At 36.3% G+C, this 16,479-nt stretch overlaps 1 protein-coding gene across 1 annotated transcript; it reads right to left on the reverse strand.

Annotated features, from left to right (window-relative positions):
• Positions 1-1,537: 1,537 nt before the first annotated feature.
• Positions 1,538-2,230, reverse strand: LOC145246525 (uncharacterized). The gene has a single exon (XM_080108133.1). It carries the CDS (start codon positions 2,228-2,230, stop codon positions 1,538-1,540), a length of 693 nt encoding a protein of 230 aa, XP_079964259.1.
• Positions 2,231-16,479: the final 14,249 nt, after the last annotated feature.

Below are 16,479 nucleotides of genomic sequence, written 5' to 3' on the forward strand. Positions count from 1 at the left end.
TTTCGAAGAGCTTCGACAATCGCAGCAGCTTCCTTTTCGACCGCGTGATGTCTAATCTCGTTCGGGCTTAGTGTCCGAGAAAAGAATGCAACGGGTCTACCCTGTTGGTTCAGCGTAGCAGCAATGCAGTATTTACTGGCATCAGTTTCCACTACAAATTCTTTGTCCGGGTCAACAGTTATAAGGGTGGCATTACTTAAGTCAGTCTTCAGCGTCTGAAAAGAATTTAGAATAGACGGGGGTAGTGGAAACTCCCTGTTATGGTTCAGCGGCAGTATCTTATCAGAAAAATTTCGAATGAATTTACTATAGTAAGAGAACATACCAATTATTCGTTTTTGCGACTGTAAATTTAGAGGCGGTGGCATTTCAAGGAGTGGTTTTAGCCTCAGGTAATCAGGAGTAATTTGGTTGTTCTGGATTGTGTACCCAAGAAGTGTGATAGAAGTAGTAGGAATGATGCTCTTACTTTGGTTGAGTGTGATGTTGCATTTTTTTGCTACATTATAAAACCTTTGAAGGTTGTAATCATGTTCTTGTTGATCCTTTCCGCATATCGTGACATTGTCTACATACACAAAAGTATCTGTTAATTTTTCTCTTTCTACAATGCCATCGATGCATCTTTGAAAGGCACTCACTCCGTTAGTGACTACGAGTAAATTGGTAAAGTTTTCCATTTACTTCGAATGCTGTGTATTTCCGATTGGTGTGACTAATTGGGATTTGATGGTAAGCAGACTTCAGGTCAAGTGTTGTAAAAACGTTGTATCGAGCTATGTCATCAATCATTTTAGTAATGTTAGGCATGGGATAGGCATCTAGTTCTGTAAATCTATTTATGGTGTCGCTGTAGTCGACCACCATTCTTTTTTTTTGATTCTCGTTAGAGGTCACTAAAACTTGGGCTCGCCAAGGAGATATAGAGGGCTCTATTATGCCTTCCCTCAGCATTCTGGCAGTTTCCTCTTTAATAAAAATGTTGTCAGTGAATGAGTGACGACGAGATTTGGTGGAAATAGGGGTCGTCCGAGTAGAAAGATGAGAGAAGAGGAGAGGAGGAGAAATTTTGATACATGGAAAACTGTTACTCTTACCCATCGCTCCAATAACAAGTTCTTCCCTGGGACCGTCGAATTTCAACGTCACAGTTTTATATTGTTTTAGAAGGTCTTTTCCGACAATCATATCCGTGAACAGGTCCTTAATTACTTCCACCGTCATGGCGTGGTGGTTTTTACCGTTTAGAGAGATGTCAACAACAGTTTCGCCGATGATTTTAGCATGATGATTCGGGTCCGCCAATGCTACGGTTTTCAGTTTGGGGATAACAAAAAGTTTCAGCTTTCTTGCTGTATTTTTGCTAATGAACGTCCCCACGCTGCCGGAGTCTACCATAGAATTCACTACCTGCCCATTTATTTCGCATTTGGTGTAGGTGATGTCTTTGGCACCCGTTCCTAGTCAGGAGAGATTGGGTGGGGGGGAGTCCGGGTCGTACAACACAGCAGCAGGAGAGGAGGATGATCTACATACCTTAGCCCAATGGCCATTTTTTTTTACATTTTCTACACTCGGCATTACGCGCAGGACACATCGCCCGTGCATGCCGTGTGTTCCCACAGAAGAAACAAATTCCTTTTTGTAATGTATTTCCTTTTACAGCGGCTAAGGGAGTTTCTTCTGGTTGAACTACGGTAGCTGTTACGCTCGGGTGGTAATCGAAGCTGGCCGTATGCTTCTCCGTCTCTTGTAGCGTCGAGAAAGGTTTTTCAAGTAGGCGCTGACGGATAGACGAAGACGAGATGCCGCTAATGAACGCGTCCCGTATATATTGTTTTTTGTTTTCCTCGGCACTTACCGCTTGAAATTCGCAAGATTTAGCGAATACTTCCAATTGTTGCATGAACTCGTCGATGGTTTGTGTCGGTTTCTGTTTACTTGTCAGGAGTTGATGTCTGTTAAATACAATGTTTGTTGGTTTCATATAAATAGCGTCTAGCGTTTCTATGGCGCCATTGTAATCCGTGGTGTCGCTTATAATTTCGAAAATTGTTGCCAAGACAGAATTGATCAAAGCGAAAAGATTTTGCGCATTGTTTTCGATTTGGCCGTTATTTAACGTGCGTAGATAGTATTCGAATGTTAACTTCCAATGTTTGTATATTTTTTCCGAATTCGGAACAGTTGGTTCTGTGTTAAATCTGTCTGGCCGCAGTAATTTGTCCATTTTTTTTTTTTTTTTTATAATTTTAAGCTGATAAAATTGAAATGATAAAAGAAGAATGAATAAGAATGCCTTTCGTAAAGGTTTTATCAGCTTAAAATATATACACGTGTTTAGCAAAATCAATATGGCGGAATCCTTAGTTCCGGCCAAGGGGAATAACTATGATTCATTTCCTGAAGAGTTACAGTAATTTATTATAACAGAGACTGTTCACGTTTAGTTGAGAAGGCCTTCCCTCTGTAAGCAGAAGGAATACCTCTTAGGTTTAAGTGTGATTAGTCTCTAGTATCTTCGAGTAATATAACGTTGCTGTATTTCAATCGATTTCCCCCAATTCCCCCCCCCCATACATAACGTAACGCAACATTATTTTTATTTGTACATATTTTCAATTCCCATTGGTGTTTTTTTTTTCTCTCAAATCCCTCGATACAGCTTTGATAAAGCGAGGGCGAAACCAATCAGCTGACTCCCCCATTTTTTTAAATTGTTTTTTTCTTCACCCTGTTAACTTTATTTTAAACGTTAACTTTATTTTAAACATTGACTTTATTTTAACGTTTTAATCATGAATTTTCATCTTCCTTTTATGATTGAATTATATAAATTTTGTACCCCTCAAAGAATCATGAAATATATATATTTTGATAGTCATCTGCGAAACAGATAGTTAGGGCGAAGAGGAAGTATCGAGTACTGTCCACACTCACAAGATTTGATCTCCTCCCCATGGATTGTTCTCTTTTTGGGAGGCGATGGGGGGGGGGCATGTTAAACACATGGTTCACACCACAAAACGAGCTACAATGAATGAGTTGAAAGCAACCATTGAAAGAAGATGTGTCAACATAGTAATTGGACTGATTAGGAACGTTTTCTAATCAGTGATTGTTGTTAGCTGTTCATGGACCACAATTTGAACACTTTCGATAATTAGCTGGTTTCTATATTTGTTCACAGTATTTTGATGTGTGAAACTTTTTTCTTATAATTAATGTTGGTTTTATGGTCATTTAAAGAGTGTATACATTTTATTGGGACACCCTGTATACACACACACACACACACACCTGACTGTCAATACGATTTGTAGGTTCAATCTACGGCTAGGTTGTAGGTTCGATCCACTGCTAGTCTAGCCACACTGGTGAGTTGTGATTCAACGAAACAGTACTGTATGTGGATGACTCTATTAAGCCCCCCCTCTTTGAGTCGAGTACTGTCGTGAATGTATTTCACCCGCTGCTTATTTAGTGATTAAGCGAAGCTCGCTGTCTGTTTGCTTGTAAACAAAGTAGTAGCTCGAGCACTGTTTATTTAATAGACATTTGATGAATCATTTGCGTGCACTAATCCATGGTCCTGTGGTTAGAGCTGCCAACGCGATGATTGTAGATTCAATCCATGGTTAGGGAAAGGTGCTAGTATATATATATATATATATATATATATATATATATATATATATATATATATATATATATATATATATGTATATAGATAGTGATTGTTATTTCACCCCAAACAAGGCACAGTGCCACTTTGATGTAATGGGCTGCTATTTGGGACATTTTCAGGGATACTATATAGGGAGCTGAGCAGCAAGATAACTGTTCTCATTACACTTCAACTTCTGCATGTCAGTACAGTCTGGGAAGCAAGGATCCAAGAGGAAATTTCAAAGTCTAGCAGTTTGAGGGAAGAAATTATTTGAGGGAAGAAATGTTTTGAGGGAAGAAATTTTTGGAGGTTTTCCGGATTTCTACAATGTAGAGGTAGGATTTTGCTGCTTGTTTCGTCAGAACTATTTACGTTGCGTAGGTACAAGGGCTTTGAGTTCTTTAGAGCATATTCCATTAAAATACTTGTAAACACGCATAAAAATGCAGTATTTCGGTGATGGGACAGAGGTTGGAGTTTGATTGCTAGTGCGGGACCTATTAGGTCTTTTTTTAAAATTTTGTCATATAAAATCCAAAGTATGCAAATCTCCTAGACTTTTTCTCACAACTTGCCCTGAGCTATGTTTATCCTCCGTTCTGTCTCCACTGGGATCTTCCGACCACTCGGTTGTCTCAACCACTGAAAATGTAATAAGTCCGCTGACATACCTCTCCATCATACAGTATATCGATACTCTATGACTGACTGGGATTGCTTACATACATTTATATCAGATCTACCTATGCATTCCATGTTTAAAAAGAATGTGTCCTTTATAGTGTCAGACCTGATGGAATGGTAATTGTAGATAAAGACCGCTTCATACTCCCCAAAAAATTCTAGCAAAAACCTAACAGCCAGCTATGATTCTTACCACAAAAATCACTATTTCCATTTCAGTAGATGTACTGAGACTAAAGCCGACTTCAGGAGCCAGCAACTACTGTAAAAGAGTAATAAAGAACGCAAGAGAGTTGTATGCTCAGTCCATCAAGTCCAAAATAGCTGAGAAGCGGCTTGGTTCCCACCAGTTTTGGCAAATAAGAAACAGGGTTCTGAGTAAAATGTGTGCTCTATCCTAACCATCATCAATTGATCTGAGGTAATCTCATCAGGATCGGAGAAAGCCAAACTCTTTGCCAAGAACTTTGTAGCTAATTCTACCCTATCGATCAGGGCTGCCTTCCCCCTGTATTTCCTCTTTGTCTGAAAACATGCTATGCGATATCCAAATATCTGCGCATGATGTTGCCAAGCTAATCAAAAACCTTGATTCCAGTAAAGCAACTGGCCTTGACGGCATTCCTATTATAGTGCTGAAAAAGCCTCAACCAGAACTAGCTCCCACACTTACAAAGCTGTTTAAGCATTGTCTTAAGGAGAATTGCTTCCCAACAGCCTGGAAAATCTTATCAGTATGAGACAGGCTCGATGTGCAGTAAACTGCAAGCTAAATGCACCCAACAGGATCCGAGAAAAGAGGTGGGGGGCGAACGACAGGCATAGAAAAAAGACCAGTTGTGAAAAAGAGAAAAAAAAAAAAAGAAAAAAAAAGGCAGATATGGCTAGAATGGTGTGTGCGAGGGATATTTCTTTTGGCCAAGAGAGCTGTAAACGCTAATTGACCATGACAACCTGGAGTGAAAAGAAGCGTACCGATAAAATTCCAATTTACAAAGCGACCATTGTTGACGGGCCCCCTGGTGCGTGGGTGGCCTCTACTGAAAAGACACGTGGCCTTTGTGGAATTGGATTTGGTTCATTTTTATGATCCCTCAAAGTTAATTGAACGAGACTATTCTGGTTTTAATGGCCCATCAAATTCTATTAGGCACACGCGGGCTGAGATATTCAACTCGATTGCCAACAGAAGAAGAAACAACCCCTTTTTTGGGCATAGGCCGCCTGGTGAAGATTTGAGTGACAGCGGTTCCGGCATCCTGATTGGCCAAAGGGCCGAATGAGAGAGAGAGAGAGAAGAAGATATAGTTCCCACCCCCACAATATAAGCAGCGAGTTTTGAGAGACACAGAGGCCGACAGACACAGAGTGACATCTGCTCCCCTAGGCTCGAACAAGCGAAAAGGCCGACGTCATCGATTTGACCTGCCGACGTAGCCATTTAGTCTTTATTAAAAACGAAAGAACTTTGCAGTTAACAAACGGCCAGTCCCTAACTTCATAGTAAAATACGAAACGACGATTGTAACCTTTTATGAATAACAAGGAATTTTGAATCACAAAAAAAAAAAAAAAAACAAGTGTCGACTTGTCTTTTTTTAATTTGTTTGGCATGCTTGCAGAAACGCTCGACGAGTCTCTTTCAGGTACTGGCCGCTGACATTCTCATCAGAAGACACGAGGAATAATCAGGGAACATCCACCACTAGACGACACGCGGGTGACATAAGTGTCACAGTATGCCCTGTATTTAAAAATTCATCAGTCATCTCTCTCTCCATCTTGTGTGCATCATGAGTAAGTTGCTGGAATCTGTGTTAAGTAGAGAAGTAGTCAACCACCTCCTCAGTGACACGAAATATGGTTTCCGTCCTGCTAGATCTACAGCAGATGTGCTAGCAGTTGCAATCTCATAGGATTAGCGAACCTTGTGATGGAGGTTTCATTTCTAGGGTAAATGCTCTTGACATATCAAAGACCTTTGATAGCGTATGGCATAAAGGTCTACTCCACAAAATCTCCAGCTAATGTATAGCTGGAAATGTCTTTTTAATTACTAAACCATTTCTCTCTAATAGATTCATAAGAGTAGTGGTTGATGGGCAGAAATCAGAAGCTTATAGTATTTATGCTGGAGTCCCTCAGGAGTCCATGCCTAACTCTCTTCCTGATCTTCATCAATGATCTCCCAAATCATATCCTAAGATCATAAGATGATGACACTTCATAAATGACCAAGTTCTCTCTGATTATCTCTTCTCCGATCTTTAGCACATGGTGCAATGGGGAAAGGGATGGTTGATTGATTTTACTGCATCTAAAACCAAGCTTCTATCTTTACATCATCCGCATCTGGCATCAATTGAAATGAATGGCTCTTGTCTTGGGGAAGACAAACTTCTGGGTCTGACCTTTACTCCTGATTTGAGATGGAACACGTAAATCAAATCCGTTGCCAAGGCTTTTGGAAAAATGATGGAATCATTTTACCGCTTCAGTAGATATCTTACTACTGATACGATTCTCTACCTGTATAAGAGTCGTCCAAGGATGGAGTACTATTGTCACATCTGGGCAGGAGCTGCTAGAAGCAGCTAATCCTGCCTTGACAAAGTTCAAAATAGACCATAACCTGCAACCTCTTTCCCACAGAAGAGACATTGTGAGCCTGTCTCTACTTTATCATTATTTTCATGGCAAGTGCTCGTCTGAGCTCCAATCTATAGTCCCCCCTTGCCTGACTTTCACGAAAAACACTTTAGCCGAAACCACTATCAATAATTTCCCCTACTCTTTAGATGTGCCAAAGCCTAAACGAAGATCCCATGAACAAAGCTTCCCCTTAAGTAATCCAATTTATCAAATTTCCACTACTAACGATTACTATGACAGTTTCCCATTGACTACAGTACACTTCATTTACCCTTATCCTTGAGTGGCCTCTGGACCTTGATAAGTGGTGACTTCTTTAGAAAATTAAAAAAATAGGGAAGGTTCTTTAATATGACGAGGGCACATTCAAAATGAATGTTTCTGTTTAGAGCACAATCGAACTGTGATAGTTGACTTTGGCATTTTAAAGTACAATTCAAGCCATTATCTAAAAATAATTTTATAAAATCAACAGTAGGTTCTCTACAGTGCAATGTAGACTACAATGTATTATGAACTAAGTCACTGTGGAGAGGCATTTGAAGCTTTCTCCTGGTACACTCCAATGGGTTCCCAACTAAAGCCGATAATTAATCAGTTTGATTGAAAAATGGGCAATTTAACCAATTTCGATGACAAAAAAAAAACATTCATTAATCCTCATTCAATCATGGGCAATATCGGATCTCCTTGCTATGGGCAATATCGGATCTCCTTGCTAGTATATATATATATATATATATATATATATATATATATATATATATATATATATATATACTAGCAAAGAGATCCGATATTGCCCATGATTGAATGAGGATTAATGAATGTTTTTTTTTGTCATCGAAATTGGTATATATATATATATATATATATATATATATATATATATATATATATATATATATATATAATGGTTGTATCGATTAGTTTCCTAGATGTAAATCCAATGAAACTTGCGTGATACACTGTATACATTATTTGCATAATAAACAAACTATATACCAACTTTGTCCTGCATTGAGCACTCTTTAATAAAAGAGTGCTCAATGCAGGACAAAGTTAGTATATAGTTTGTTTATTATACAAAAGTTATTGGTTTGTGCAAGCCTTTTCTAGTCTCACACAAAAACACGCGTTTACATTTCAAGCCACTTTTCTAGTCATACACATATGCGCACACGTACATATGTTCACGTTCGCGTACATACACTCACATTCATGCGCATACACACACGCTAACATACGCACATGTATGTACACATACGCACACACGTACGCACACATGGGCAACGTCACTTCCCTTTAAAGGAAATCCACACATGCGTGAAGGACACCGGAAACAACGACAAAAGCAAGAGACCTGAGCTGTTTTTTTCCTTTTTGATTCGGCTCCCGACCTGAGCAGTCGACGGACTTACCGCTTCCTTCGGGGCATGCTTCAAGTCCCCTGCTACTATGTGTGGGCCAAGAGCCAACAGACAGTACGTACATCTTACATGCTTTCTATCTCCATGGCCTGGATTGACTTTCTCACTCTCTCTCTCTCTCCAACAATAGACTTTCCCTCTCACCAGCTAACAGTAAGAGACACACGCCAAACTAAACACGTGCTGTACCCTTTCTTTTATTTGTTTCTTCATGAAATAAATTCTAGTTCATTTATTTAAATTTAACGCGTTGTTCATTTCTTTCTGAATTCAATTCATTTTTCCTATTTTGTACGACTGGGTGATGTATATAATATACCACCAGTCCGCTACAGGTTACATATGTTTCAGTGGAATCCTAATTCAAGGATAACACTTCAGCAGACCAAAAGAGAATTGATATTAAAACTGGAGTCAAAATTACATTTGTTTTTTATAAGTTTTTATTAGGTTTGTGTTCCGGAAGAAAGAAGCAGTTTTAGAGGGAGGAGGAGGGAGGGTAAAGCAAGGGAGTAGGGGTGAGGGAGGAGGGGGGAATACGATTTCATGTGGTTAAGCTGTCACATTGGGGAGGTGTTAATATTCTTTTGATGCAACGGTTGTTTATCAGTCTTAGTTTTCGTTTTGATCTGAATTAATATTAAACTTTTATCATCGTTACTTCCTCATCTTAGGTTTTTATGGTTTTATTATATTTCATATAGAAATTATAGGAAAATGAAGTCGCCACCAGAAAAGAAAAAACAACCATAGACTTAACCACAAAGGATTGAACCAAACCATACGTCATTCTAACAAAAGGGTCTGCTCACCATCAAAACAGTTCTGAGATTGTCAGGATGACACCTCAGCTGATATGAAAATAGCCAGTGAACCAGTCCATCTAGGTTTTATCTTCTCCTAGAAGGGTTTAGTTTATTGCTAATCGCCCGAGGCACCCCTACTAAGGAATGCCAATGCGGCTGCTTAGGAATTTTTGTAAAGTTCACTTCACCTAGTGTGCTTGTATTTCCAAACCCCATCTGTATAACCTAATAAAAAAAAAATCTTATATTTTATTGGAATGCATGCATATGAGATAATTGTAAATCACTTGAGGAAATTAATGTTAATCTAAAGATCAATTAGTACAGGGTGGAATGCTAAAATTGTTGCCATCAAAAAGACAACATGATTCCATTTCCATTTGATGAAAACCGGGTTTATTTGTTTTTTGTTGCAGACCATCTACTAGTTGGTCAGTTGTTTACAACTCCCAAGAGCAATAGGAACCTTCTATCATGTCTGAAAATGGCACAATGTTCAACGAGTGAGATCAGAGATGTGCCGTTGAACGACTCATGCTCTCTACGATTTTTTCTGATTTTTTCTGATTTTTTCTGATTTTTTCTGATTGCCATAAAAACACGTTTTCTCAAATATATAGATTTTAGTTTTATTGGTTGTTTAAAATAAAAAAATATTTATTTTTTCATTCCACAATGAAATATTATTATCATCATTATCATCATATACCCGTGTATAGATCGAATTAAAATAAAATATTGAAGTTCAAATATGGTTGAAAAACTAGAAATTGTTTTATTTATATATAAAAAAAAACTATGGGATGACCAATACACGCAATGTCTATCATTTGATAATATGAAAATGAAGATGCATTATTTTAAATACTCTGTCCGGTGACAAAAGCTGCTGGTAGCCAGGAATGTGCTGCCTTAGCCACCAAAATTGTTACCAGCCCTGATTGGCGACTGAATTTATGATACACGTTATCAAGCATTGAATATTAAAATGAAAAACAGAATTTTTTCTTTTCATGTATCTGTAAAAAATGATAAAAGGGAGATAATTTCGAAATGACTGAAAAAAAAAAATTATATTTCAATTTGTATGAGATTCATTTCAAAGCTAAGAAATCCTTCTAAATATAGGCAATTCTAATTTTTATTCCTATTCAAAGTATCCTCATTTTGATGGAGCTGGATTCTCTACATCAAAAAACCGACTGTGTCTCCTCCTGGAGGGGGACAAATAAGAGTTCATTCAAAGTTTGTAAAGAATGTAAAAACTAAACTATCTTTTGTTTATGCTTCTCAAAGGAGAAGTCGCATCCGTTCATAGTTCAACACAAAACATTAATATCATTAATACAATCTTGATAAAATTCTTTTGAACACGGCATTCAATATTTCACCAAAATCCTTTCTTTCTTCTGTAACTATTATTTCTGAATTTGTCCAATTCCATCTTCTACACTATTTGTATTCTCAATCTGATCTGGCAACTTCTTCCAAATATAAATTAGCAGTAAATAATATTTATCTCTATATAAATAAAATGAACTCATTTTTTCCCCTCCAACTTTGGCCTTAGTAGGATTAAAAATGATGACATTACATGCAAATGTAATGCGTACAGACTGTAGCACATTATCTGAGGTTTGCTATAGGCCTATTACCTCTTCAGTTCCTCGACATTCCTATATTTTTTCCAGTGAGAGTCCACTGCCAAAATCGCTTAGATTCAATGGAAGTTGCAACATCTTTTCTCTATATTAGATTCCTCCTTTCCCCTCTTCCCATTTACACTGCAGCGGATGCGTTCACAAGGAACACTACGAGGAAACACACTGGTTTGAAATCGTGCAAGGTTATTTATGCCGTTTCTTTTCTTTTTTTTTAAAATTTTTTTCCCCTGATTTATGCTTTGTTTTTTCCATAATAAAATAGCAATAAAAAAAAAACAAAAAAAAAACGCGATTACTATTATTGTTTTCTTTTTGCTTTTTTATCGTTAGTGTTCTTACAATCTGCGAGACTAACCGGATTTTACTTCCGGTTTTAACAACTCTAATCGTGAAATTAAACTATGACCTTTATTTATTAGTACTTTCAACTCAACATTTATTTTTACACAAAGATTACAACGCAACAATATCGTGAATTCACTTGCATTATACTTAAATTAAAATTAAAACAAATTCATTTAGAATTCGAGAAAAAAACATTCATTTAGAATTCGAGTGTGATGTAACTACTGAAACTAAAACAAAACAAACTTCACTGCGGAATTGATATTTGACCTAATTCACGTTTTTTTTTTTTTTTTTGGCGCTTTTGCCTCAATGATTCGAGTTTGACCCCCCCCCCCTTCAAACTTTTTTGGGATTTTTCAAACACACGGGCACCGCCAGACCATTCATATTGGATCATGTTCATTTTTTTTTTTTTTTTTTTTTACACGATTTGTTTTAATAGTTTTAACATTATTTGTTTTTATCATATTTAAACAGGGTTATGACTTCACTTTGTTTTCATTTCACCCTCATTTACGTTTTTAGTAAATTAGTTAATCCTAACTTTTCCTGTGGCTACTTTTTTTTTTTTTGTTTGCTTTATTGCTCATCTCTTGATGCCTTCCAATCTCAATAGAAATCTCCAATTTCTTTGTGTGAACAGGCATTGGAGTATTTGAAGTAATAATTTCTAAAAAAAAAACAAAAAAAAATTATTGGAAGAAGAAAGATATTTTATAGGATTATTTGTATTTTATTTATAGGATTAGAAGTATTATTTCATAAGAAAAGTAAAATGTAACCTATGAACTGCTGTATTAAGTGTTGAAGCAGCCAAGAAACTCTAATGCTCATGTTAAATTAGCAGATGACAAATGTGAAAGCTGTAACACTTGGAAAAATGACAAGCTCACATGGCAGCAATGGATGATGAAAATAATGTCAAATGTTTATTAAATATGAATTGAAAACAAAAGTAGAGATTCTTTGCTCAAGTATATCGAGACAAAATGGTGAATAATGTCCAGTTTGGCCTTGCATTGCTTAGGAAATGTAACTTTGTAAATATATTTTTATTGGTCGTGTAATTAATAGCAAGTGTAGGGATTCAAATCAAATGATCTAACACAGTATAATACAGGGAGATTTATATGGTATTTCTCTGATAGTGATTGGAGTCAAAGGAGTAGAACTATGCAAGGGAATGGAGGTGTATTAATTCCTACTCTTTGGATAAAATAAGCGCGCAAATTCAAACGAAATTGAATATTTTCTAGGAACGCGAATTTAAAGCATTCTTTTGTTTATGAAGCTATACCAGTCAAAGAAATAGGGGAAACTTAGAAGAAAAAAGAAAGAATCAAAATAGATAGAAGAATCGGATTATACTAAAGCTGATTAACCAAATGCTTGTTTCCTATATATTTTAATCACACAAAATATATTAAAATATTCATTGGTTTTGGGATTGAGTTATGCTTGAAGAAAAAAATCCATTTTAATTGTTCTAATTTGCAATTTACTTACCAAGTGACTCATCTCTTACTAAATTTCTATCAATTACTCTCAGCCTCTTTCATGCAATGTTGTTTGAACCATCCTTCTTATCTATAGTTTCTATTGTGCATTTAGTTACATACTTCCCTGCTAGACAACAACCATCAACTCCAATGCTGGTCTTCTTTGCATTCTGGCTGCCGAGGAAGTGAGTACAGGTTCACAGATATAAAAAATGAAACAACTCAAAACACAAACTCGAGAGAAAAAAAAAACTCCAATACAATCTGTAGTTATCAGTTGGGCTGTGGGTGCATATGACACCATCGACCCTTTAAATGTTAACGTCCACATCTTAGTCACCTGTTGAGGCTTTGTTCGCCAGTTAATCGATTCATTTCTCCATTTATTTCAAACCACAACCGATCTTTAACTGTTGCAAACTCAAAACTACGGGAAATTCACTGCCACTTCTAAAATTATCCATAAACTCTAAATATATTGACCTCTTTGTGCAATCATAGCTTGATTAACAATCCTATTTCAGTTGCCTTTGTGTGCACAACTCCTCCCCATTGTCTTGCTAGAGCAACCTCACTTTCTGAAGGAAAACAAATGTTTCAGGGGAACTCATCTAATTTTAAGGTCTTTAGAAGACAGAAAAACTTTATTAAAGTTGATATTTTTTATGTGGGGTGGAGGAGGGTGCAGAAATACCTAGTTTAGAAGACAGGTGCAGGTTACTCCTCTTGATGTGATTGACCTGCAGACCTTATCAGGTTACCCAACTAGGAAAAGGAAAACTGATATAAAACCTGTGCTACCAGCCTCACATATGGCACCAAACTTCTAAGGGAGGTAATCATTCTAGAGCTAGTGACTTGAACAAAAACTTATCACCTGAGTTCGCATCTGTTTCCTTTATATTACATTTCTTGCCCCCAAAAAACTGGCTTATCATCTATCAACCTACCTGTAATGTTTCTTAATTACTCTGATGTAATTGTTTGTACCTATCAATATTATCAATCTTTTCACTTAGCCAGGCAATGAATATTTGGGTAAGCAAAATGAACCTAGATGATGATTAAGAAACTGAATTTTGAAAATTCAACTTAATATTTATGAATTAAAAAATCATTTTTTACAGAAATTTTCTTTGAACTTCCCACCGATTAAAAAAGAGAAAAGAAAAACATTTTTTTTGAGTGGCTGATTCTGCTGGTAAAAAAACATAAAAGTGAATGGAAAAAACTTAAAAATATTTTTTAAAAGAATAAATGGGGTTGCAAATTTGGAGAGAGAAAACAGTAACCCAACATTAATTTTGAGAGTTATAGAGTGAATAGATATCTGGCAATCCTCAGTTTATGTGGATAGCATCTAGATACGACACTGTCCGATAGTAGAAATGGTGTGCATGGCTGTTCAGTTGTGTTCACCATTGTTGCTCACTATTTGGAGTAAGGCGGAATCAAAAATGCGCTGACGGTTTCAAAATATTTGTATAAGCGCATAGCGAGTCGAGATAGTCTTTAGGTATTACTGGTTTTTTATATGGCATTTTTTGAAGTAACAGAAGTAATTTAAAAAAATTTTCATTTTACAAAATTAATTTTATGTTAAAAAACAAACAGAAACCTATATATTATTTAATTGGAATTCATTATTGAGATGAGTATTATTTATTAATTTATTTATTGCGAACTATTATCCTCATCTTTCTTAGTTGTTTCACAACGTTTCGGCCAACTATTCCTCTGGCCTTCGTCAGGTGGTTACCATGACGGGATAGGAACTCCGAATCTCCTAACTGCATTCTCAGCAATCACTGCCATCCATAGTTGTCGTCGTCTCACCACGTTTTGGCCAAGTAAGCCTCTAGCCAGCTTTGGGTAAGATTGAAACTGCTATCTTCAGACAATTCCCACCTGGAACCGTAGAGATTCAACGTCTATCCATTGGGCCCCGGGCCCCGAAGGGCAATCAAGGTTGAATTTTCTGGTTTTATAAATCCACGTTTATTTATTATCTGCTCTTCCATAGTTGGGTCCGTACCGAATTATTTAATTGGAATTCATTATCGAGATGAGTTTTATTTATTAATTTATTGCGGACTATTAAAGATGAGGATAATAATCTGCAATAAATAAACAGAAACCTATTGAATTAAAATGAAGGAAAAATAAATAATTGGCTGTTGTTGGACAACTTCACATTCATTTATATATATTTATTCATATATAAGAAATCAATACACATACACTTAATATACTAGCAGGGCGCCTGGTCTTGCCCAGTTGTAAAATAGCTTTAATATATTGTTTTATGCAGATTTTATATTTATTATTATAAAGCCAATTCTCTATTGATTATTATATAAATATAAGAAATAGGTAAAAATGAATCTATTTTAACCTTTAAATGTATATGTGTATATGTACAAAAAACTTTAAGTTGACTTATGCCTGCCAAGTTCCAATTTTTTAAATTTTGACCCTTTAACAACTAAAAACCCATAAAAGAATGGTTTACAAAAAATGCAATTATGTGATCTGCCTCTTGCCACTTTGACCTTGTATCTCACACAGATGCAGTTTGAAAAAAAAAACAGTGGAGACAGACATAGTAAACTTTATAAATCTGATTCCAAACTATCTTCATTGAATGTTGCCCACGAGTGGTTTTACATGTAATTTTTGTTGTCTTTATTTTTAGTTTTAACTAGTTTCAGAATTGTCAAGTGGAAGAAAACTACTTGAAAGAATTTTATTCAGTTTAAAATCCTACATCCAGAAAACAATTTGTTGAAGTCTAAAGAAGCCCAGACTTATCTAATCTCCTTTTTTGTGTACGAACTATATATTGAATTATTTTATGCAAATAATTAACTTTTTGATAAGAAAATGATCTTCGATGTTTCATTAATTATTGATTACCTGTGGATTTGAAAATGACTTGTTTCCAGACTTGTCCTGATACCCAATGCTATAGCAGAGAGAAGCAGCATTTTAACCAATAACGGAACATCTATGAAGGAAAAATTCAACCACAATATCTGACATTAAACGACCAGCCGAGTGACCTGTCTGGTACGGTCACAGACTAGCTAGCATGTTAAAGGGGTTGTATGTTTTGTATACTCAGGAGTTGTAAACTCCAGTGAGTGTCTGGTTATATTTTGAGGGGTCCAGCAAGAGACAAAGTTATGTGTTGCCACTGGGACTTAAGGTTAGTGCACATCTTCTTGTCCATGTGTACAACTGCTCCCATTGGATTACAGACAGTCCTGAACATTTGTAATCTACACTAAACAGACACTGGCTAAAAAACAAAAACATTAAAAGATGTTTGAAGAAAACAAAAAGAACATTTTAAAATATTAAAATTATGATTGCTATGATGAAATTATGATTGCTAAACAGTAATTATTGAAAACGCTGAGCAATTAGAAACTTTTGATCCTCACTACTTGCATGATCCAATTGCAACACAGTATATTTCTTGTGCAAAGTTGGCTACAGTGTCTGCGTCATACCCTTCACTGTCAACCAGGAGAGTTCATTTGCAAAACAATTGCCTAAAGTTGGGGGGAAAATATGGTAGACAAAGAAAAACTTGGCTGATGACACTTAAAACTGAGCTGAAACCAAATTTTGCCTTTGAACCTACAAAGACCTTTGTGACCTTCGGGCCAAAATCAAAACAACTGATCACGCATTTTTCAATTGCCGCGAACTCCACCAGTA

Source organism: Euprymna scolopes, chromosome 24 (genome assembly GCF_053919585.1).
Source record: "Euprymna scolopes isolate OS-2025 chromosome 24, ASM5391958v1, whole genome shotgun sequence".
Classification (NCBI taxonomy): Eukaryota; Metazoa; Mollusca; class Cephalopoda; order Sepiida; family Sepiolidae; genus Euprymna; species Euprymna scolopes.

Bases quoted from the DNA above. Each gene is read 5' to 3' on its own strand.
- LOC145246525 (XM_080108133.1), bottom strand. From the start codon at position 2,230: ATGGACAAATTACTGCGGCCAGACAGATTTAACACAGAACCAACTGTT.